The sequence below is a fragment of the Carlito syrichta genome, unplaced genomic scaffold, assembly GCF_000164805.1.
Source record: "Carlito syrichta isolate Samal-C Ts95f unplaced genomic scaffold, Tarsius_syrichta-2.0.1 Scaffold304602, whole genome shotgun sequence".
NCBI classification, from domain to species: domain Eukaryota; kingdom Metazoa; phylum Chordata; class Mammalia; order Primates; family Tarsiidae; genus Carlito; species Carlito syrichta.
In genome coordinates this window covers 403820-427239 of record NW_007248698.1, presented here as the reverse complement: position 1 = coordinate 427239, position 23420 = coordinate 403820, and the positions used below count along the sequence as shown (strand labels likewise).

At 48.6% G+C, this 23420-nt stretch overlaps 1 protein-coding gene across 1 annotated transcript in view; it reads left to right on the top strand.

Annotated features, from left to right (window-relative positions):
• The window catches only part of LOC103262746 (keratin, type II cytoskeletal 1b), a 69908-nt gene that overhangs the window by 34132 nt on the left and 12356 nt on the right, over window positions 1-23420 (top strand). The window contains exon 13 of the mRNA XM_008060387.2: window positions 21955-22261. Coding sequence (XP_008058578.2) covers window positions 21955-22261 — 307 coding nt within the window. The remainder of the gene's footprint in view (window positions 1-21954; window positions 22262-23420) is intronic.

Genomic DNA, 23420 nt, shown 5'->3' with positions numbered 1-23420 from the left:
AATGGTTCTCCTGCCTCAGCCTCCCGAGCAGCTAGGACTACAGGTGCATGCCACCACACCCAGCTAGTTTTTAGATTTTTTTGGAGACAAGATCTCATTGTGTTACTCAGGCTGGTCTCGAACTCCTGGCCTCAAGCAATCCTCCAGCCTCAGCCTCCTAAAGTGCTGGGACTATAGGTGTGAGCCACCACGCCCGGCCTGATATACATTTTTTCATATGGATACCAAATTGAGGGTTTTATAACACTTAAATTGTTAAGAGAGATGTAAATCTGGTTCTTGATGATGAACATATAGATGCCTGCTACAGTGTTTTCAGTATGATTGAAATATTTGGTTGTTAAAAATAAAATGAAAAATATTTACCTATTGGCATTCCCCTGGGTTCCTTCTTGGATGCCCTGTTCTTTTCATGCTACATACTATTCCTGGGTGAGCTAACCTACTCTTATTTCATTCATAAGATTATTTGAATTTCATCAAGCAACGATTGGTCTGTGTGTCTTGGGATGGTGGCCACAGAGGTGACTGTGACATGATGCCTCCTTGAGGGACTTGAAGTCTGTAGAGGGACACACAAATGCGGTGACATTCCTCGGGACAGCTATTCCAGAGAACAGCTCCAAGCACACGTTGTCTTAAACATGAGTGTTCTGTTCTTTCTGTCTCTTCTTCCTGCTCTCTTTACAAACTTCACAGAGATATAATTTGCATACAATAACAATGCGTCCATTTTTCAGAGTACAGTTCCATGAGTTTAGACAAATGTATATCCCTGTGTTCTCACAACCACCATCAAAATGCAGAACATCTTCGAAAGTACTCTCTACGCCCCTTGCAGTAGACACCTGCCCAGCCTCAGTTCCAGGCTGGGCTTGCTTTTGGCAAGGTGGCTTTGCCTCTTTTAGCATTTTCTGTACATGCAAATATGCTCAGTATATTCTTTCTTCTCTTAATTTTTAAATTATTTTTATTTATTTTATTATGATGATTTTTAAAAATAGAGATGAAACCTCACTATGTTGCCTAGGCTGGTCTCAAACTCCTGGGCTCAAGCAATCCTCCTGTCTTGGCCTCCCAAAGTGCTGGGATTACAGGCGTGAGCTACCATGCCTGGCCTCATCACACGCTTTCTGAGATCCATCAAATGTATGCATGGCTAGTCTTTTGCCCCAGGCTGTAGCTGCTTTTTTGTTGTCTTAGTGATGTGTTTTGAGGGTTCCTGGTTCTTTCTTTCAGTTCAAGTCATCAGCGTTTGCACCTGTATCAAGGCTGCGTGCTTGGCCCAGACAGGGTAAAGCCCTCTCTCTGGTTTGGGGAGAGATGACTCTCCTATTGTTTCCCTCAGCCTTCCATAAACAAGTGGAACTTTCCTTCCCTAGTGAAGTGGCTTATATTTTAGGAATTAATCCATTAGAATTAAGGCAAACTGGCACTTAAAAAAAATACAGGTTGTCAAGGGAGGCGGGAATAAAAATACAGGTGCCTGGGCCACATTCCTTAAGATTCGAATTCAGGAGGCCAGAAGTAGGACTTGAAGATCTGGAGTTTTAACGGCTGCCCGTGTTCTGATGTGACGTCGCACCAAGGCTGCTGCCCATAGAGCAAAGCCCTAGCTCTGCATCAGAGCATAGGGACCATTGCAATCAGTTTCAGCCTACACCTTCAGCTCTGTCTTCATGGTTTCTCCTTCTTGTCCTCTGTTCTGGAAACACGTGGGACGCTTTCCTAACACTCCCCCGACACATCTGGAATTTCCTCCTCTCTCCCAAGTGTGCCCTTCTCTGTCTGATTGCCCTCCCACTGGACCTACTCTTACTCATCCCTCAACACCCTACTCAAAACTACCTCCTCTATGATGCTTCCCATAGTCTTCCTCGCTCTCATGCCCACAGTTCTTTGTTTGATCTGCTGTCAATAACACTGACCCCAGTGTGCTCCAGGGAGGTGTTTACATGTCTGGTCTTTCCTTCAACAAAACTGTGGCTTACTGCAGATCATGGACTCTGTTCTGTGTGCCACTGTGTTCTGCTGGGAAGCCTGGGGCCTGACACAAGTAAGTGCTTGACAAAATCATTGCTGTGCGATTGAATAAATGTTTGGAGAGAAGACTAAATGGAGTTGGGTAAAGTTGTATCTCTTGGAGTCCTGGGGAAATGAGGTTTGGACATTCCTCCTGGATCCCCTGAACAGGGGTGCAGGGGCATCTCTCAGGTCTGATTCTCAATCTCTGGTCTGATTTTCTTGCCTCTTGGCAGAAAGCAGAACCCCTGGGTAGATGGGGTAGGAGCCTCCTTCTGACTGCCTCAGTCTTCAGACCTGGTTCATGCTTGATGTTTTTGTCATTTTCACTTGGGGTCACAGGTTGTATGAAAGTGTTTTGTCTGTGAGTCATGGGAAGGTGTGTGTCTGTGTGTGGCATGTTTGCCCATTGGTCTGTCAGGTCAGATAAGTGAAAGGGCTTTAGCACGTTGAAGACACTCCCTACATGCCAGATACTATTAAGTGTTCGCATGTATCCATGTGAGGCCGTGGCTTGGCTTTTTTGGGGAACCAAAGAACCTCCCAAGTTATGTAAGGCTGGCTAGGTTTGGGCCTGAGGGGAAGTAAAACATTGTCATTTGACTTATGGACACAGTAGAGGCGACAGTTGTCCCAGGAGCTGGAGGACAGGAGAGTTCAAGGGACCAGCTGGTCATACAAGGCGTCATGGTGGGGGTGGGTTCCTAAATGGAAGGTCAGTTTGGGGTGGAAGGGAAAGGGAGGAGTTTTAAGTCAGAGGGCTCTTCATGATCCACAGGAGACAGGGAGAGCCAACCTGGGAGGTCAGAGCGGTGTGCAGCATAGAGAGGTACTTGAAAGTGGTGTCTGGGTGTGTGGATGGGCAGGTGGGAGGAGAAGCCTTCCCTTGAGGCTGAGGAGGAAGCAAGCATCCCCCAGCTGTGGACTGTTTTGTGTCACGGTGACCCATGGCTGTAGACTGTTGCCCTTGATCCTGCCCAGGAAGGAGTGAGGTGGGCAGCACAAACTACCCCCTCTGCTGGGGACACAACGCAAAGTGTCATCCTGGAGACCATGCTGGGACAGCACGGGGGCCTGTTTGGGTCTCTTCTCCCAATTCATCCACTACTTCCTAAACATGATCACATCCACAGTCAGGGCTTGCTCTGTAAACTGAGCTCTGGGCAGAAGCAGGCACACAATGCCCAGGAGAGGCCCGCACGGGGAGGCTTTCTGGAGCCCTGGTCCCATGAGTCACACTCCATAGCTTGGACTCTGGATGGGGACAGAGTGCATGGGAGGCCTGGAACTGTCACTGTTGGCTGCAGGCCCTTGGATCAGTTGTTTAACTCCTGAGGCTAGAGTCACCTAGGGTGGGCCCTCCACTGAACCTGCTCCCTGAGCCCTGCCTTTAAACCTAACCACTGGCCAAGATGTCTCAAACTTTACTTGTTTACAAAATATGTCCGCACACAAGTTCAAGGCCTAACATATAAGTAGGCGAGTAAATATCTATCAATTGGTCTTTCAAGGAGAAGCAGAACTATTCAGACACAACAGAGAGACTACTCTCTACTTGGACAATTCAAACCTCTATCTTCCCACCTTCCTTCTTCCATAATAGAAGTGGCTATTGCCTTCTATAAAAGCCCCCAACGTGGATCCCTCAGTTCATCCTGAGCAGCCTTCTCCTGAGCTGGTTGCTCTCCGTCCTCTGGGGAGCACTGGCGTGGGTGGGTTTGCTGAGGAGGGGGCATGTCTGCCTGGCTCTGCAGGAGCTGTCCCAGATGCAGACAGAAACCAGCAACACATCTGTCATCCTGACCAACTGCTGCTTGGACCTGGGCGGCATCATTGCTGAGATCTATGCCCAGTAGGAGGAGAGCACCCAGAGGAGTGAGGCGGAGGCCGAGGCGCTGCAGCAGAGCAAGGCGAGTGAAAGCATCATGCAGCTTTAGAGTCTTGCCTCCCCTGTAACCTGGCTGGTCAGTCCATCAGGGCGGGCAGATCCTGCCTCTGAGCCATCCTTCCTTGTGCCTGCAGTGCCGCGGCGGCTCCCTCACCTTCTGACTCTAACCAGTGCTTCTCAGCAGTGGTTGGGGGAGGTACGGATTTCCCCTAGGGGACAGTTGCAAAATCTGCAGACATTTTTGGTTGTCACATCTGGAAGTAGGGTGGGGTGCTACTGGCATCTAGTGAGTAGAGACCAGGGATGCTGTTAAAATTCCTATAATGTGCAAGATGCATGCCCTCTATAAAGAATTATCCTTCCCCAAATGTCAGGAGTGCCAAGGTTGAGAAATCCTTAATCCAAATCCTTGCTGTGCTCCCTTTATTGATTGATTAATTGAGTCAGGGTCTCACTCTGCCACCCTGGAGTGCAGTGGTGCAATCATGGCTCACTGTAGCCTCCAACTCCTGGGTTCAAACAGTCCTCCTGCCTCAGCATCCTCAGTTGCTGGGACTACAAGCACACACCACCATGCATGGCTAATTTTTATTTTTTAAGTTTTTGAAGAGATGAATTGCCTAGGCTGGTCTCGAGCTCCTAGAGTCAAGCATCTTTCCACCTCAGCCTCTCAAAGTGCTGAAATTACAGGCATGAGCCACTGCGCTCAGTTTCACCCCCTTTATTGGTAGAAACACTTCCATTTCTCCACCAGTCTGGTCCCACGTCAGGGTGTGCTTCTGATTTGATCTCACTGAGGGGTTGAAGTGGGGGTCTGGGACAGGCAAGGGAGGAGGGTGGGCAGCGGCTGAAGGACTGAGCAAAGCCTGCCTCCACAGGCCCTGGGAATTCTGTACACCCTCCACCTAGCCCCCAAAGTTGAGTGGTATGCAGCTGGCCCAGCTACATCTGACCCTTCTCCTGAATTTTTGCCCAAGAAAGTACAGTCAATCCCCTACATACAAATCTTCAAGTTGCAAACTTTTATTTTTTTAATTTGTTTTATTTTATTTTATTTTTTGAGTTGGAGTCTCACTCTGTTGCCCAGACTGGAGTGCAGTGGCTGCTCCCGGCCACCGCAGCCTCGACCTGCTGGGATCCGGCAATCCTTCTGCCTCAGCCTTCCAAGTAGCTGGAACTACAGGCGCGCACTGCCACGCCCGGCTAATTTTTGATTTTTATTGTAGAGATGAGGTCTCACCAAGTTTCCCAAGTGGGTCTTGAACCTGCAGGCTCAGGGAATCCACTCACCTCAGCCTCCCAAAGGCGCGGGATTATAGGCTGAGCCACCGAGCCCGGCTAAGTTGCAAACTTTTAAAGATGCAAGTGTATGTTCGCATGTCCAATCATGTAAGCTGGTTCTTGTGTCAGTTGTGTGCAACCTCTACAAGTGCTTGTGCTTTGTGGGCTTTACTGTAAAGTACTGTGTAGAATATAACAAGATAGTATCTTTATTTCAAGCCCAGGATGACTGGAAGCAAGCATGAAAGCAGCAGCGAGGTAGCTGGCACTGTATAGCTGTTGCATTCATTTGGTACCTAGGTTAACTTTGTGGGACTTACGAACACATTGGACTTACAAATGCACTCTTGGAATGGGATTCGTTCGTATGTAGGGGACTTACTGTATAGCCTGATGGTTAAGATGGCTCCAGCGTCTGGAATGTTTGCATTCCCAGCCCGACCACTCTAAAGCTGGATGACTGTGGTCATGGTACTCAGGCAGTTTGGGCCTCTGTTTTTTTCCCTTGTGTAAAATGGGGCAAATAATGCCTCTCTCACCAGGTAGTTGTGAGAATGAATGAGGTGAAAGAGAGGGCCTGGTGCAAAGTGATCCCTTAACACACAGCAGCTGCTGTGCTCCAACATGGGTCCCTGCTGCCAGGGAGAGAGTGCTGGGTTCACACATGTCTGTGTTTTGGCTTTTCCATTTGTGGCAGGGAGGGGTTGGATCAGGTAATCCACTGGGTCCCTGCTGGCTCTCCGAAAGCGTGACTCTTTTCTGGACACAGGTGGGGGAGCTGCAGACCACAGCCAGCAGGCATGAGGGTGACCCGAGGAGCACCCAGCGTGGAGCTCAGGTGGGTGGTTCAGATGCTGTAAGTGGGGATGGAGAGCATCAGAAAGCAGGTGGGGCCAATGAGCCCAAGACCATGGAAGATGCCTCCACCAGTGAGACCCTGACTCAATCCATCAATCAATAAAGGGGATGCAGCAAAAGGGATTTGGGTTAAGATTTCTCAACCTTGGCATGCTTGACTTTTGGGGCCGGATAATTCTTTATGGCTGAGCACTTACCAAGAGTGAAACCACACCCCAGACTCGCACACTGGGACGGGGCTGGGCTGGGTGCTGGGCAGAAGTATTGTGCTACTCCAGTTCTTGCCTTCCTGGGGCTCGAAGGCTGCTGTGGGATAGAAATACAGAGCACAGACATGATTGGGGAAATTGGAGAAAGCAGTTGATTGTGTGAAGACTGAATTGGGAGGCAGTGAAGGAAGCCCACATCTGGATGGGCTGGGGCCGAGACATGGTTTCTGATAATGCAGGGCAACTTTCTGGAGGAGGGAAGTTTTCAGAAGATGCCCAGTCATTTACCGTAAAAAAGGAGAAGGTCCAGGAAGAGCCTGGCGCCCCCTGAGCAGGGCTAGGCCCTGGAGGCCAGGTGTTGCTAATCCCTCCTTGGCCTGCTAGGCCCGAGATGCAAGCCCAGGCTGTGCTACTGACCAGCTGCGTAGCCTTTGACCTCTGAGGGCGGTGGTCTCCTCATGTGCCCAACATCAGGTAATACAGCTGTGAGCACCAGGCACACAGGGCAGGCCCTCCATGAGTGACATTTGCATCTAAATTGGACTCTTGGCTTCCCTGCATCCAGAACGCCAACCTGCAGACGGCCATCACTGATGCAGAGCAGAGCGGGGAGCTGACCTTCAAGGACGTCAAAGTCAAGCTCCAGGACCTCAAGACTGCCCTGTGGCAGCCTGAGGAGGACCTGGCCTGTCTGCTGCATGAGTACCAGGAGCGGATGAATGTGAGGCTGGCCCTAGACGTGGAGATCGCCACCAGCCACAAGCTGCTGGAGGGTGAGGAGCGCAGGTGAGGCGGCCCTCTGGCTCCCAGGAGGCCCAGAAGCTCGAGGCCTTTCGGCCTGGGTCTGCTGCTAGGTGTGGTGTGTGTGCTGTTTGGAGGTGCTGGTGTCTTCTGGCAGGCACTGCCTCCTCCTGTTCAGGGCTGGGACATGCTGTCACACCAAGACAGCTGTGTTTCCTGTGCAGTGTGAACATCATCAGAGCCTTAGTGGGGATAAATTTCCTCACCTTCACGTCCCATGCTTTAGTTGTAAAATATATATCTGCAGGGCTCATGCCTGTGATCCCAGCACTTTGGGAGGCTGAGGCGGGAAGATTACTTGGGGCCAGGAATTTGAGATTAGCCTGGGCAACATGAGACAAGATAAGGCCTTGTCTCTACACACACACATACACACACACAAACACACGCACATAAACACACACACTAGCGAGGTGTGGTGGCAGCTACTTGGAGGCTGAGGCAAGAGGACCACTTGCACCCAGGAATTAGAGGCTGCAGTGAGCCGTGATCATGCCACTGCACTCCAACCTGGGCGACATAGTGAGACCTCAACTCAAAAAAAAAAAAAAAAAAGTCTGCAAAGAGGAGTGATAGACGGAATTATTATTTCAAGGTCATTTTTTTATTACCGTGCTAATTGCAGGTTTTCGATAAGTGGGTTCCTCCACACTGACACGGCTACAGGGCTCCGGCTCATGCGGATTCATATAACATTTGCTAAATTAATATCCTGAATTGAGGGGAGAGGCTGGGGCATTTAGGAAAAGGGGGGATCTGAGCGCACTGTCTTCCCCAACAGGGTGTCCGGGGCGTGCCAGAGCGCCTAGAGCCTCTTTCATCTGGGTAGGAATTGGACGCATTGGAATTAAGCCCTGGGCCAGCGCTGGCGCCAGTCACCCAGCCTGCAGGCTGGGGAGAGCTGTCGGGTGGTGGCCTCGGGGAACCAACCTCCCCTGCCCGTCCTCCCCTCCCTTTGCGGAAGACCGGTGGGTAGGTGGGGGCGGCACCGGGACTGTGGGGTGAGGACACCCTAGGGGCTCCCTGGCTCAGATACTCCTGGCAGAGACGGTCCACGCCACCAGCGGCGGCGGCGACGGCGGCAGCCCGCGAGGAGACGCCCTGGGAGGAGGAGGCGGGCCCGCGGGGGCAGCGGCGGCCCGCCTGCTTGCGGTGGGCGCTCAGGCGGGGCCTTCTCCAGTCCCGGGGGCTTGTGCGCCGTCAGCGGGGGCTGCGGCAGCTCGGTCCGCGCCTGGCAAAGCTCCTCCCAGAGCTGGCGGTCCCACCATAGATTCTTCTGAATCTGTGGCCTGAGATGTCCCTGGACCCCCTTGGCCCGCTGGCACACCCCTGCGGGGCACTTTCCTTCCCCTTCTGACCTGCGCCCTGAGCCCCACTTGCCCAGAAGGCTGGCAGTACAGCCTGAAAGTGGCAGGGAAGGATGATCGGGTTGAAAAACCTACACCCCCAACCCCTACCCCCTCCATATGCCCCCTGATCCTGAGACAGGGCCCAGGAGCTGGGCCATGTCACCCTGCCCCTGACCTTGCCCCCAAGGTGCCCCCAACACAGTCATTGGCCCACTGCATTATGGGGAAGTTCCAACCAGCCCCCTCCTCGCCCTGGTAGACAGGGGCTCCCCTGATCCCACTTCGATTTCTCATGACTGGTCCTTGTCCCTTCTGGGCTCCAAGAAAAGAATGATCTGCCGTGTATCTGCAGTTAAATGCATCGCGTTTCAGACATCGTGGCAGGCTTTTATTCTGTGCTATCTTTGTGGCTAGTGGGTCACCCACAGTCCCTTTTCCGGGAGAGTTCTGGGCTGAACTGGAAGGGAGACCCTGGGGAGGAAGTACTGAGGGTTCCCAGACTGGAGGGGCCGGGCCGTTTTATCCAAGGGACACCACGGATGACATACATTCGCTTCCCTAATTGATACAGTTTTGAATTCATAAACATCTCATTATATTTGAAAAAAGTTGAAGGTTAGATTTCTTTGATTTTCTAGTAATTCCAATTATATCTCCAGGAAATTCTCCAGGAAACACAGCTAAATGCCATCAAATTGTTATGGCCCAAGTAATGCTCGGCTGCTCCCCTTGATACTAATACGTCAAAGGGACAGGAAACTGATCGAAAGTGTATTTCTGAGTTCGAATCTAGGGAGCAGAGCGTGACCCGAGGTCTTTCTAAAACGGTTCTGCTCACCCTTCAGGCTTTGTAGTCCACTTTAATAGTTCAGAGTTGTTGGTACCTATACATTAGTCATGTGACCAGCAGAGCATTGTATAGAACTTAAGTTATACCTGCATTTTACATTTAAATAGAGACATTTAGAGTAAAGAAAGTTTACAAGGCCTAAGACATCATACATTGCAAAAGTTATGCAAATCACAAGACTTGATTACATTGATACTATATAGTTCTAAGAAAGGAACTAAGTAGGGTTTTACATCTTTGGGCATAGTCTACAGGGTAGTCAAGGATCCCCTGAAGCTACCTACTGGGAGCGCATAGAGGACAGGGGGACCCTCAGTAAAGTGCTCAGGAATGTGCAGGGGAGTTTGAATCCCCACCATGCCCTTCTCTAGAGGTTGTGGCAACATAGAGGGACATTAGTGAGTCCCAGTATCAAAATGAGTTGCTGGTAATTAAATATTTTCAAAAGCAATTTAAAAAATTCACAAGCATTTATATGTGGTAAGGGTGTAGGTTAACACATTTGATAGGATGAGGGGCAGAGCTTTCAAATATTGAGAATTATGAGAACCTACAAAGAACTTCAAATGGCCAGGTCACCCCTCCTCTACCCCTTCTTCCACCCCAGACAGAGCACAAAGTCAAGGCAGATCTGGGAGTATTTGAATAGAACAGGGGTTCAGTGAAGCAGAATAAAAGGTAGACAGTCATGCTAAGGAGTGAGTGTCTGAGTATCTTCTTTACAAAGTGTTGACATTGCTAGTATAGAAGACTGACCAGAAATGCTAGAGAGGGAGAGAGAGAGAGAGAGAGAGAGAGAGAGAGAGAGAGGACACACCTTGTGGTGATCACAGAAACTCTTAGCTAAGTTGCAAAATAGCCAAATGCTTACCACACTAGGAAAACACAACATACAGGAGCAACTTCACCAGAGAACGTTCTCACTCTAGAGTGAAAATCTTACCTGGGATAAGTCTAATTCAGAGAAGGGGAGCCCAGGGACTGTCCACTGCAGCCTGCACTCCAAGGGGCTGGGACTTCAACTCTCAAAAACGAATCCACTGTACCAGGTTCCCTTTCTCCACACCCTCCCCAACACTTCTTATCTTTTCTCTTTTTGATAAGAGCCATCCTGACTGGTGTGAGGCAATATCTCATTGTGGTTTCGATTTGCATTTCTTTGATGCTGAGAGCCTTGAATGTGGTTGGGAATGTATTAGGTTGGTGCAAAGCTAACTGTGATTTCAGACCATGAATTTTAAATCATCATATCTAGGCTCAAACACATCTTTATTAATCAACATAGGAACCATTACAATCAACGCATTTTTGCCAATGAGAAATAAATTTGCTTATTCCTGTAGTGTCAAAATCCATGCTTCGGAATTTGACAAATTCTTGGAAAGCATTTTCTGCATCCTGCTGGCTGTAGAAGTGTTTTCCCTGCAAAAAAGTTGTTGAAATGCTTGAAGAAGTGGTGGCCATTGGTGAGAGATCTGGTGAATAAGGCAGATGAGGCAAAACATCGTAGCCCAATTCATTCAACTTTTGAAGCGTGGTTGTGCGATGTGTGGTTGGGTATTGCTGGGGAGAAGAATTGGGCCCTTTCTGTTGGCCAATGCCAACAGTGGGCATTGCAGTGTTCGGTGCATCTCATTGATTTACTGAGCATACTTCTCAGATGTCATGGTTTTGCTGGGATTCAGAAAGCTGTAGTGGATCAGACGGGCAGCAGACCATGACCTTTTTTTGTTGCAGGTTTGACTTTGGGAAGTGCTTTGGAGCTTCTTCCCCGTCCAACCACTGAGCTGGTTATTGCATAAAATCTATTTTTTGTTGCTTGTCACAGTTGAGTAATGGTTCATTGTTGCGTAGAATAAGAGAAGATGACACTTCAAAACAAATTTTTTTTTTTATTTTCGGTCAGCTCATGAGGCATCCACTTATTGAGCCTTTTCACCTTTCCAATTTGCTTCAAATGCTGAATGACTGTAGAATGGTCGACGTTGAGTTATTTGGTGATATCGAGTTATTTTTGGCAACCTCTCGTGTGATTGTAGGAGGATCAGCTTCGCCGATTGCTTTCAATTGGTCACTGTCAACTTCCAGAGGGTGGCCAATACACTCCTCATCTTCAAGACTCTTGTCTCCTTTGCAAAACTTCTTGAACCACTACTGCACCATACGTTCATTAGCAGTTCCCGGGTCAAATGTGTTGTTGATGTTGCAGCTGTTTCCTCTGCTTTACAACTCATTTTGAATTCAAATAAGAAAATCGCTTGAATTTGCTTTTTGTCTAACATCATTTCCATAGTCTAAAGTAAATATAAAATAAACAGCAAGTAATAAGTCATTAGCCAAAAACATAAAATGAGAAATGCACATTAAAATGATGTATAACATAAGCACATTTATTAAGAATGCATTCCAATATCATACAGCAGATTTCAACAATGCAAAAACTGCATTATGTTTGCAACAACCTAATACATTCTTGCAGTACAGTCATGTTGGAAAGCCAGTATGGAGATTCCTAGGGAAGTTTCAAATGGAGTTACCATACAGTCCAGCATTCCCACTGCTGAGTGTACATCCAAGAAAATTAAATCAGTATGTTGAAGAGATATCTTCACCCCGAATTCACTATCACATTATTCATGATAACCAAGTTGCGGAATCGACCTAAGTGTCCATCAAGGATGACTGGATAAAGAAAATGTGGTGTATATATGCACATAATGGAATATCAGCCACACAATGAAGGAAGTCTGTCATCTGCAACAGCATGGATGAACTTGGATCATTATGCTAAGTGAAATAAGGCACAGAAAGACAAATACTGTCTTATATGCAGAATCCAAAATGGTTGAACTCATAGAACCAGAGAGAAGTGTGTTTGCTAGGGCGTGGGGGTGGGAGAAATGGGGAGATGTTGGTCAAAAGGTACAAAATGTTGCTTATAAAATGAACACGTTCTCTAAAAGGAGGAGGAGGAAGTGGAGAAGAAAAAGCAAGCCCATCTATTTCTCCTAGGCGGTGAATGCAGATTTACCTTTAACTTAATGGCAGAAGAGATACTCTTGACTTGTTTCAAACTTGCCAAGAAATTGCCACATTCCTTTAAGTAGAGAATAAAGAAAAGCTTTTCTGCACCTTTTGCATGATTTACAGTATGTCATGGGGCCATGGTTTCCTGCTTGCAGTGGCTTTCAAATTTGTTAAGGGAAGCTGGATGGAAATACAGTTTGGTTCATAGGAATCTGCTTTGTGTAATAATACAGTAATTGCCAAAATGGATACTCTATTTTCATTTGCCTGGTACTGTGCTGACTGCTTTGTATGAATCAACCCACCTCATCTTCACAGCCCTGGAAGGTAAGCAGTATTGTTATCCCGACTTCACAAATGGCGAAACTGAGGCACAGAGAGATCCTTGAATGTGTCCAGCATCACAAACTAGTAAGGGATACCACCAGCATTCAAACTCCAGCAGTCTAACTCCAAAGCCTCCCTAAATTGCCCCTGGAGCAAAAGGTGATATAATATAGTGGGAAAGTCTCACGCTTTGGAACCAGGCTGCCCAGGTATGATTTGGGCGCACCCCTTGCAAGCTGTGTGACTGTGGGCAGCTGTTTGACCCTCCCTGCCAAATATTTTCAGTTAAATGCAGTTGTGTGGGTGGAATCATGTCACCTAACTCCTAGCACATTGTAAGAGCCCAGTCAAGGGTCATGACTATGAAGGAGAACTCAAAAAAACCCCAGAACTAACTTTTGGAGGGCAGGCCCCTTGTTGTACATTTGAAATTTGCTCCTCCAGATCAAAGTTTTTATCTGGAAGGTTTGAGAAGGTTTCGCCATGATTGGTGGAAGAAACATCCTGAGTTGCGGCAAATAGGTGACTGTTTCTTCCACCATGACAATGTACCTACCCACATCATACTGAGTGTTTAGCAGTTTTTGACTAAAAACCACTTGACTCCCTTGCCCCACTGTCCCTATTCACCCAATCTCACCCTGAGCAACTTTTTTTTTTTACCTCCAGGAAAAAAGTCCTCAAGAGGAAACATTTAGTCGATGTGGAAGAGTTGAAACAAAAAATGGGAGAAGCCCTGAAAGACATCAAAATTGACGAGTTCAAAAACTGCTCTGAGCAGTGGAAAAGACATTCTGATAGGATAGTATTTTGGAGGTGACTGACTGAAGTTTAAACATATAAGAATAAATAAACAATTTTTAATAAATCCTGGGTTTTTTTTTTTTTGAGTTGGAGTCTCACTCTGTTACCCAGACTGTACTGCAGTGGCACGTTCCCGGCCACCACAGACTCGACCTGCTGGGCTCCACAATCCTTCCGCCTCAGTCTTCCAAGTTGCTGGAACTACAGGTCCATGCTACCACGCCTGGCTAATTTTTGATTTATTGTAGAGATGAGGTCTTGCCAAGTTGCCCAGGCAGGCCTTGAACCCGCAGGCTCAGGCAATCCACACACCTCGGCCTTCCAAAGCGCTGGGATTATAGGCTAAGCCACTGAGCCCGGCCTAAATTCTGGGGTTTTTTTTGGGTTCCTCCTTATATTTATAGCCAATGTTCCAGGAACCCACCTATTCTTTAAATGAAAGAATGACAACACATTGCTAATTCCTTGTGTTTGTATAGCACTCTAGAATCTCCCATCATGGGCGAGGTAAGACATGAACTTAGAATTGACTGCAGGTCTCCCAGTGCTCTCATGGACTTGGGATTCAGGTTCCTGCCCTGCCACTAACTAGCCCTGCAACCTTGCGTCTGACCTGTCCTCTTTGATCCAACATATAGAAACATCCTTTGCCCAGACAACCTCATTCCTCTGCTGGGACCTCACTGTTGCTTTTGGAGTTCAATCCAAGTCTAACCTGCACCCTTATTTTCCTTTGGACCTGCACCTGCCCAGCTGCTCCCTTTACCTCAGAGACAAGAGAGAGTTGCCAGCTTTATAAATCAATGGTTATGTAAACAGTCGCGACTTCACAGTAATTATTTCTGGGCCTTCGCCATGGGCAGCCTGGAGAGGGCTTCTAGACAATATCCAGGTGAAGGAGGAAGGAGACGGCCTGATTCTTAGGCTCCAGGCAGGCCCCTGGTTAAAGGGGGGTAAAGGGTGAGGGTCCTGGCTGGTTTGGGGTCTGAAGAAGAACTTAAGTCTTTAGTTTTTGCCCCAGACACTCACCCCTAACTCGGAAATCAGGAGAAGGATTCACTAGGGATGTTCCTGTGTCTGGCACCGCCTTCCCACACCTGTACACAAGGCCTGTTAGAGAGTGGGTGGAGTGCCCCAAATGTCCATCCCTCCCAGGATGCGGGAGCACAGAGGCACCTGGGAATTTCTTAGGGCCTCCCTGTTCTTTTTTTGGATTGGGAGGAGGATAGCCAAGTTCTAGTCCTAGCTGCACCACTAGCTTTTTCTGTAACTTTGACCAAGCCTCTCTCTTTGTTCCTCCTTTTACTATTATTTTTATTATTATTACTTGAGTCAGAGTCTCACTCTGTCACCCAGAGTGGAGTACAGTGGTACGATCACAGCTTACCACAGCTTTGACTTCCTGGGATCCAGTGATCCTTCTGCCTGGGTCTCCCCAGTAGCTGGAACTATAGGTGTGCACCACCACATTCGGCTAATTTTTTGTTTTTTAGTTTTTTTTTTTTTTTTGTAGAGATGAAGTCTCACTATGTTGCCCAGGCTGGTTTTGAACTCTTGGGCTCAAGCAATCCTCCTGCCTCAACCTCCCAAAGTGTGGAGATTACAGGCGTGAGCCACCGTACTGGCCTTGTTCCTCCTCTTAAAGTGAAGAAACTGTGCCTAAGATCTCCATCACATGTCCAGTTATGGCACTCTAATGCAGGGAGAAGAGTGGCCTGAGGGCAGGGAAGCCAAGCCCAGGAGCCTCTGTTCTGGCCCAGAGGATGCTCTCCCTGATCACTGCCTCTCCTATGCTGACTTCTGGTCAAGGAGGTTGCAGTCCCCCTGCCCCATACCCACATCAGGGCTGGGCTCTCCACTTCCTCCCGGGTGGGGGCTGGTGAGTGAGAGTGTCCCTCCCACTCTTTCTCTCCCCACACCCAGCCACACCTCTGTGATCTCCACCTCCAGACCCTGGGAGCTGCCCCTGCCAGTCATGCCAGCAGCACCTCGGAGCCCTGCTCTCCGCCACTGCCTGGGCCTGTGATCCCGTGGCTGATAGTTGCTCCAGACCTCACCCTTCCTGGCAGCCCTGGGTGTCAGTCACTGCTGGGAGACAGGCTGGGTGAGCAGGGATCTTCAAACGACTTCCCATTTTCCTTTTTTTTTTTTGAGTTGGAGTCTCACTCTCGCCCAGACTGGAGTGCAGTGGCCGCTCCTGGCCACCGCAGCCTCGACCTGCTGGGCTCTGGCGATCCTTTCGTCTCAGTCTTCCAAGTTGCTGGAACTATAGGCGCGCGCTACCATGCCTGGCTGATTTTTTGATTTATTGTAGAGATGAGGTCTCGCCAAGTTGCCCAGGCAGGTCTCGAACCCGCGGGCTCAGGCAATCCACTCACCTCAGCCTCCCAAAGGCACAGATTACGGGCTGAGCCACCGAACCCGGCCCATTTTCCTTTTAAGGGGATCACTCACTGGTGGTAGGTATGACACGAGGAATTGGGTACATCTCTCTCCAAGGACGCCATCTCTTCTGTGTGGGTTCTGGAGTGGGAATGCCTGGGTTCAAATCTCCTCTCCCCTCTTGTATGGGGATGATCTCTCCAAGTGTCATTTTCCCCTCTGTAAAATGAGGATAACAAGAAGCCCTTGCTTATGATGCCAATATTTTGAGTTAATGAGACCCTCCACATGACAGAATTAGCACAGTGCCAGGCACATGGAAAGCACTCAGTGAGGTTAACTAGTATTATGATGACCATTATCATTCTGGTTTTTTTTAATGTTGGAAAATATAGTTTATTCAGAAAGTAAATGAGAGGGAGAGAGAGAGGAGATTCACCTTTCCAAGTAGGGGAGGGGGACAAAGCTTTGGAAAACATGGTGGCCATAGCTTAATGAACACATGGCCTAGCCAGTGCTTAACAAAAACAATGGCCAACCATTATCATTCTTTTATCCTTGGACTGAATGGAATCTCAAGGGGTCATTTCATTTGTCCTTCTGTTTCCTCCAGGTTAGCAGTCCCCAAACTTGTCCACACATTAAACCAACTGGGACCTTTACAAAATTCCAAAGTCCAGACCACACGCCCAGACCGATTAAGCCCCAGTCCCTAGGGGTGGGCCCTGGCACTGGTGGTGTTGAAGCTTTCCAGGTGATCCCAATATGTAGCAAGTTTATAAACCACTACTGTCCAACTGGTTGGGGGGTTTCCTTTAGGGATAGTGATTTGTCTTAGGAACCTTATTAATTCTTTAATACATACATAGTTTTTGAGTCGTGGTCTCTTCCTGTCACCCAGACTGGAGTGCAGTGGCATGATCATGGCTCACTGCAACCTAGATCTCCTGGGCTAAGGCAATCTTCCTGCTTCAGCCTCTCAAGTAACTGGGACTACAGACATGCACCACCACGCTCAGATAATTTTCTTTTTTTGTAGAGTCAAGGTCTCACTATGCTGCCTAGGCTGGTCTCAAACTCCTGGGCTCAAGTGATCCACTTGCCTTGGCCTCTCAAAGTGCTGGGATTACAGGCGTGGGCCATTGCACCTGACTTCATCCTTTAATATTATATAAACCGAGGTTAGATCTCTTTTTCAGGACAAGCAAAATTTTGCATGCTTCACTTTAAATCTATTTTTTCTTGCTTTGAGGAAGTAGAGAGTAGTTATCATGCTCTACCAAAGGCTCTGTTAGTAGTATTTGCTGGGCGACTCTCCTTCCCACCCAAGCTCTTCAGATTCCCAGGGGTCATCAACTGATGAGGGATTGACTAGGCTGTTGACCTTGAATTCTGGCAGCTGGTCACAGCCAGAGACCAAAGAGGCTTCCTAACCTCTGCTGGCTGGGATTTCCACTTGTACTTTATCACAATGTAATATTTTCCACATTGTGCATAAGGGTACATATACCCTTGGCTGAGTGCCAAACAAATTCCACTTCAAGACCTTGCTGGGACCCTCTTTGACTCAGCCAAGCCCAGGTCCCACTGTTTGCTGGTTCTTCCCTCAAGGCAGGGTGGCCCCTTCATGGTCACACACATCCTGCCCCTCACATGCCCACTTCTTCCTCTAGGTTTGACATAAGCAGTTCTCTTGTCCCTCCCCCGTCTCAGTCCGCTACCCCAGAGTGCCTGCCAGTGTGTGTGCAGCACATCCTTCAAGGCTTACTTGAGCTGGCCCTTGCTTCTGGGAAGACTTCTCCTGATGCTTCTCTTTCTAAAAACTCCTGAGGCACTCATAGGTCTTGAAGTTGTACTCATAGCCACAAATTAACACCAATCATAATAGCCATCAGTTAAAAACATTTATTATCTTCAGGTGTTGTCTATATGCTTTAAGTGTCAAATGGGTAGGGTTCAGAGAGCTCAGTAATAAGCTCAATCATAAAACTAGTAGAAGGTGGACCGGGTCTTCAACTCCAGGGCCACCTAATTCTGGAACCCAGGCTCTCGGTTTTCCAAGATGTCCATGAGTTAGTCTTCACTTAACTTGGTAGGAGAGGTCTTTGCTATGGGCACCTCTGTACCTAGCAAGCCCACAGGGACCTTTGGAAGAAGAAAGGGGCTCTTAGTCCCTGAAGTTTCATCCCAGCATCAAGGAGCTTCCTATGTGCTTAGGTGGCAGAAGAGACCGATGCAAAGGGGTTAATTTCACACGTTCGCCATGACTGGGGTTGAAGATGCATGGTGCAGAAAAGTATTGTTGGCAGGTGAGAGAGACGGGGTCACATGAAGGGGCTGGGGAAAGGAGCCTCACCTGGGTGACTCCTTGGGGCTTACAACGTGCTCCTCCATATTTGATCTCAGCTACCCATGATGTAGGCAAACTCAGGTTCGGCTGCTCATCGCTCAAAAGCCAACTCGAGAGACAAGGATTGGTGAAAAGGAAAGCAGGCTGATTAAGAGACAGCAACCTGAGGAGATGGCATAGTAATGTCTTAAAGACCATCTCAAGTTCCTCAGGCTGATCAGAGAGTTGTTAAAGGGAAACGAGCTTGGGAAAAACTAGGTACAGGGGTTGGGAAGCTTCTTTGTCCTTAGTCACGTCACGATGTTCCTTTACATCTTTAACAAAGCATAACTAGTGTCCATATGCCCCTTTTTTCTACAGTTAGTCTTGACAGTGGCATACTTGTTCCTATATCTTTTCAGTGTTTTAAAATTATTCAGTGTTTAAAATTCTATGTGTAAGCACGAACACAGGCCAGAGAGGCCCTTGCCAGTCTATAATGGAGTTAGTTTTATTAGTCTTTTGTCATTTCACTGCTATAGTCACCTTATAAAGCTAGTGTATTGTCTTTATTTTAGAGGCGGGAAACTCAGGCTCATGGAACTAAGTGTCCAAGCCACAGGGTTAGGAAGGGACAGAGCTAGAAGTCAAAGTTGGGTTTCAAGAAGCCCAGCTCAAGGATCTATTCACTATACCACTGCCACTTCCTGTATGGGATCTACTGTTCCTTCTCCATGATATCCCACATTTTCTCTGCTGGACCTCTGCCTCTTCCTCCTGCTTTGTCCTCTCTGCCTCTGTATGACTCAAACTCCTTCCCTTTGGGCAGCTTTCTCCCCTGGATCCATCCCACTGCCTGGCTCCACTTCCTCTCCTTCTCTGCCACTGATGGCCTTCTCCTTGTCACTCAGTACCCAGGGGTGAGCCCTGGCTTCCCTCTCCTACCAAGAGCTCTCCAGAGATGTGAGGGCTAGAAGTAGGGCTGTGTAGACCATAGGTGCCTAGAATGGGTGTCCTGACTTGCCTGGGACTATCCTGGTTTATGCACCGAAAAATCCCAGGCCACTTAGGATAGTCGTCACCCTCCAGGATCTGTGAGCAGCTGTATATATGCTTGTTTAGTGGTTGCATGCTCTGTGCTTCCCCCCACCATACTTTTTAAACACTGAATTCTTGAGAAATAGGTACTTTGATGTCTTGTTTTTTGTTTTGAGTCAGAGTCTCACTCTGTTGCCCAGGCTGGAATGCAGTGGCACGCTCATGGCCATCGCAGCTCTATCCGCTGGGCTCAGGCGATCCTTCCACCTCAGCCTTCTGAGTTGCTGGGACTACAGGCATGCGCCACCACAACTGGTTAGTTTTTTGATTTATTGTAGAGATGAGGTCTCACCAAGTTGCCCAGGCTGGTTTCAGATCCCTGGACTCAGGCAATCCTCTCACGTCGGCCTCCCAAAGTGCTGCGATTATAAGCGTGAGCCACTGTGCGACACTTTGATTCTTTAAGTGTCTGAGGCTCTAGAGTAAGCGGCTAGCCTAAGAAGAGATTGCCTGGAAGAAGCGGGGCTGAATCGAAACCAGCTCTTCTGTCTATCAATATCAGGCTCACTTGCTTTTCTCTCTCCCAGAGTCTCCTGGGCAACCTACCAAACAGTTACCCAGTGTGGGATGCAGAGGTTGATAATAAGAAGGTGTGGAGGCTTGGAGCTGCCCCCAGAGCCTCTCCCAGCCCTGGGACACCTTTCTTCCTTCCTGCCTTCCATTTCTTACCTCCACTGGGACTTCTACCCACAACTCTTGCAAAAATATATATTGCACGAACACGAGTAAAAAGCCTGCCACAATCCCTAATAAATCAACTCACTTTCCACGCTAACTTTGAAGACTGCCTGGTCTGCATTCCTGAGTTGTCTGAGTTCCCATCACAGGCCCCATGGTTTCTTCTGCTCCCACCTTTCACATGGTGTCACAAGTGTCTTTCAGTTCCGCTGTGTGGTCTTCATGGCAGATGATGATTTTAAATAATTGGATCTCATGGCAAGCCATCTCACATAGCCGTTTTCCGGAGGTTGGACATTTTGTTTTTTTCCCCAATGCTAAAAAAAAAAAAAAAAATTACATTTTGGATGAAAGTCACAGTGATGTGAGTCCAGTGCTTCTGTCGGCCGTCACTGGTGTTCATGGAGTGAGCTCTCCTAGGCGTGCTGTCCAGGATGCCCTTTCAAAGAGTGGGTACAGGTCAGTGCTGGCCCATAGGCTCTTTGAGGTGAGTACAGAATTTGAGAGTAAGTTTAGAGACTTAGTATTGTTATTCTTCTATTTTTTTATTTTGAGTCAGGGTCTTACACTGTTGCCCAGGCTGGAGTGCAGTGGCATGGTCATAGCTCATCACAGCCTCAAGCTCCTGGACTCAGGTGGTCTTCCCTTCTCAGCCTCCTGAGTGACTGGGGTTACAGGTGCATGCTGCCATGCCTGGTTAATTTTAAAATTTGTTGTAGCGATGGGATCTCACTATATTATTCAGGCTGGTCTTGAACTCCTTGGCTCAAGCAATCCTGCCACCTTAGCCTCCCAAAGCGCTGGCATTGTGGTTGTGAGTCACCACACCTGGTCTGTTTTTTTTTATTTTTAGCAGTTGGACTACTTTGCTGAATCTAAATATTTTTTAAAAATAGAGCTTATGTTTTGTATATCTATTTCTTAGTCACCTTTAAAGGGTAATTTATTTTATTCTATCTTACAAAAGTATCTTTTATAATGGATTGGAAATGATAAAACAGAAAGAAAGGTATTTGGGGATGGTCTGTCTCCTGGTCTAGAGGACTAGGAGACACTGGTAGGTGCTCCACAAATCTATAGCCACAGACCTTTGGTGCTGAAGGACCTGGTCTGTTTTGTGTTTGAGGGCTTATCAAGTGGCATGCAATGGGAGTGACCTTGGGCAGAGTCCCTGGACTCCCACTCGTGCTCAGTGACCACAACACCCTGTTTCCATGTGATAAAACTTGGGGTGCTCGTGGTGATGATGATAGCAGGCAGCAGAAGCAGGGTCTACACAACAGGAGTGGGGGTCAGAACAAAACTTTTGCCCCACCAGGACAATGCTGAGATAGCAGGTGTCTCCACCCTTGTCCCAGCTATGGTCCTGAGGTGGCCGGACATCCCCCAGTTTTGCCCAGGCACACCCCCAGAACAAACAACTCGATGCTGGGGTTTCTTAGGAAGAGATCAATGAATGATCTGGGGGGAAACCATCTAGGAGGTTCCAGCAACTAGATCCTGAGAGATTGTTGCACTCTGTTCTCTACACGACAGAGATGAATGATAAATGATCAAGTTGGGGAAGTTTGTCTGCAATGCAATTTCGGCAACTCTTAGGTGTGAGGCTGTAAGCAGATGTTGCTGGCAGGCAGACTAAACATTACAACTCCCCTCCCAGGATTCTGAAGGCGCCCAGCCCAGAAAGCATGTATATATAGGGACAGAGCCAGATTGCTTCCAAGAGAGTGAGAGCTCCTTCCCTCCCTGGTCTCTGCCTCCTTCCAGTCGGGCCCTTTCTCTTGTCTGTTTTCTCTGGATGCTCCAGCAACCATGAACCGCCAATTTAGTTCTCGGTCTGCGTTTAGCTCAAGGAGCAGGCGGGTTTACAGCACCAGCTCTTCCTCGGGCTATGGTGGTGGAAGTCGGGCTGTGGGGTCGGTGTGCCATGCCTGGGGGAGGTGTGGCGGTGGTGGCTACAGGGGCCATGGGATGGGGTTTGGCTCTAGGAGCCTCTACAATCTGGGGGGCAGTAAAAGTATCTCCATTAGCCTGGTGGGGAGAAGCCCCAGTGGTTTCCGCCAGGGTGGGGGAGCGGGGGGAGGATTCGGAGGAGCCAGAGGCTTTGGGGGTGGTGGTTTTGGAGGTGGTAGCTTTGGAGGAGGTGGTTTTGGGGGTGCTGGATTTGGGGCTAGCAATTTTGGGCTCGGGGGCTTTGGTCCTTCCTGCCCTCCGGGGGGCATCCAAGAAGTGACCGTCAACCAGAGCCTCCTGGAACCACTGCACCTGGAGGTGGACCCTGAAATCCAGAGGATCAAGACCCAGGAGCGGGAGCAGATCATGGTTCTCAACAACAAGTTTGCCTCCTTTATCGACAAGGTGAGTATCTCACGGGCAGGAAGTGTCTTTGGTCACTGATCAAATGGCTAAAGGGCCTGGTACCCTGCCACCTTCACCACACCTGCTGTTTCAGTTGGCAGTGACAGTCACTTCCGGATGTGTGTGTCCTGAGCCTTAGGAAGGCATTGACCTCATTTAAGCTTTAATTTATCCCCTTAGGGGGATTTATTTCTAACTTTTCCTCTTGGCAGGAAGGCAGATAAGGGGTGTGAAAATACTCAACAGTTACACAGTGTAGTACGCTAATTCTCACTTATCACTGTTCATTTTCCATTCACCCATGCACCCATGTACCCATTCATCCACATACACACACCCACCTATCCATATACATTCACATACTCACACGTTTGTCCATCCACTCAACTATCCACCCATCTGTCAACCCATTTAGCTCGCAGATATTTGCTAAGCATCTCAGTAAACATGTTACTAAATCTATATGCCATAGACCAGCGGCCCCCAACTCTTCTGGCATCAGGGACCGGTTTTGTGAAAGATGGTTTTTCTGTAGTCGAGGGTTGGGGATGATCACCAGGCATCAGATTCTCCTAAGGAGCACACAGCCTAGATCCCTTGCATACGCAGTTCACAGTAGGGTTTGTGCTCCTATGAGAATCTATTGCAGCCACTGATCTGACAGGTGCAGAGTTCTGCTTCCCCGTGGGTCACCTCCTGCTGTGCATCCTGGTTCCTAACAGGTCCCAGATGGGTACCAGTCCACGGCCTGGGGGTTGGGGACCCCTACCATAGGCTGCAAGGTGCTTTGAGGGTGACCAGGGCATAGGTCCTGCCATCAAGGAGCCCGTGTCTAAAGGGGAGAGTGTGTGAGTGTGTGGGAAGGGTGTTAATAGGAGTAGTAATCTCTGGGCTGTGTTAGCTCAAAGGAGGGTGCCATGAGCACTGCCTGCTGGGTTCTGGTAGAGCTTCCCTGGGGGCCCCAGGTCCAACCCGAGTCTGGAAGGCAGAGGAAGAGTCAAGCAGGTTCTCAGGGCACTTTTCAGGCAGAAGGACCCGGAGGCATGAAAGTGTGACACCTTCATGGAATTTGAGTTAAAATTCCTGGAGAACATGGCATCCCAGAGGAGAGAACGGGAGGTAAAGCCCCAGAGGCCAGGCAGAGGAGAGGGCTGGGCAA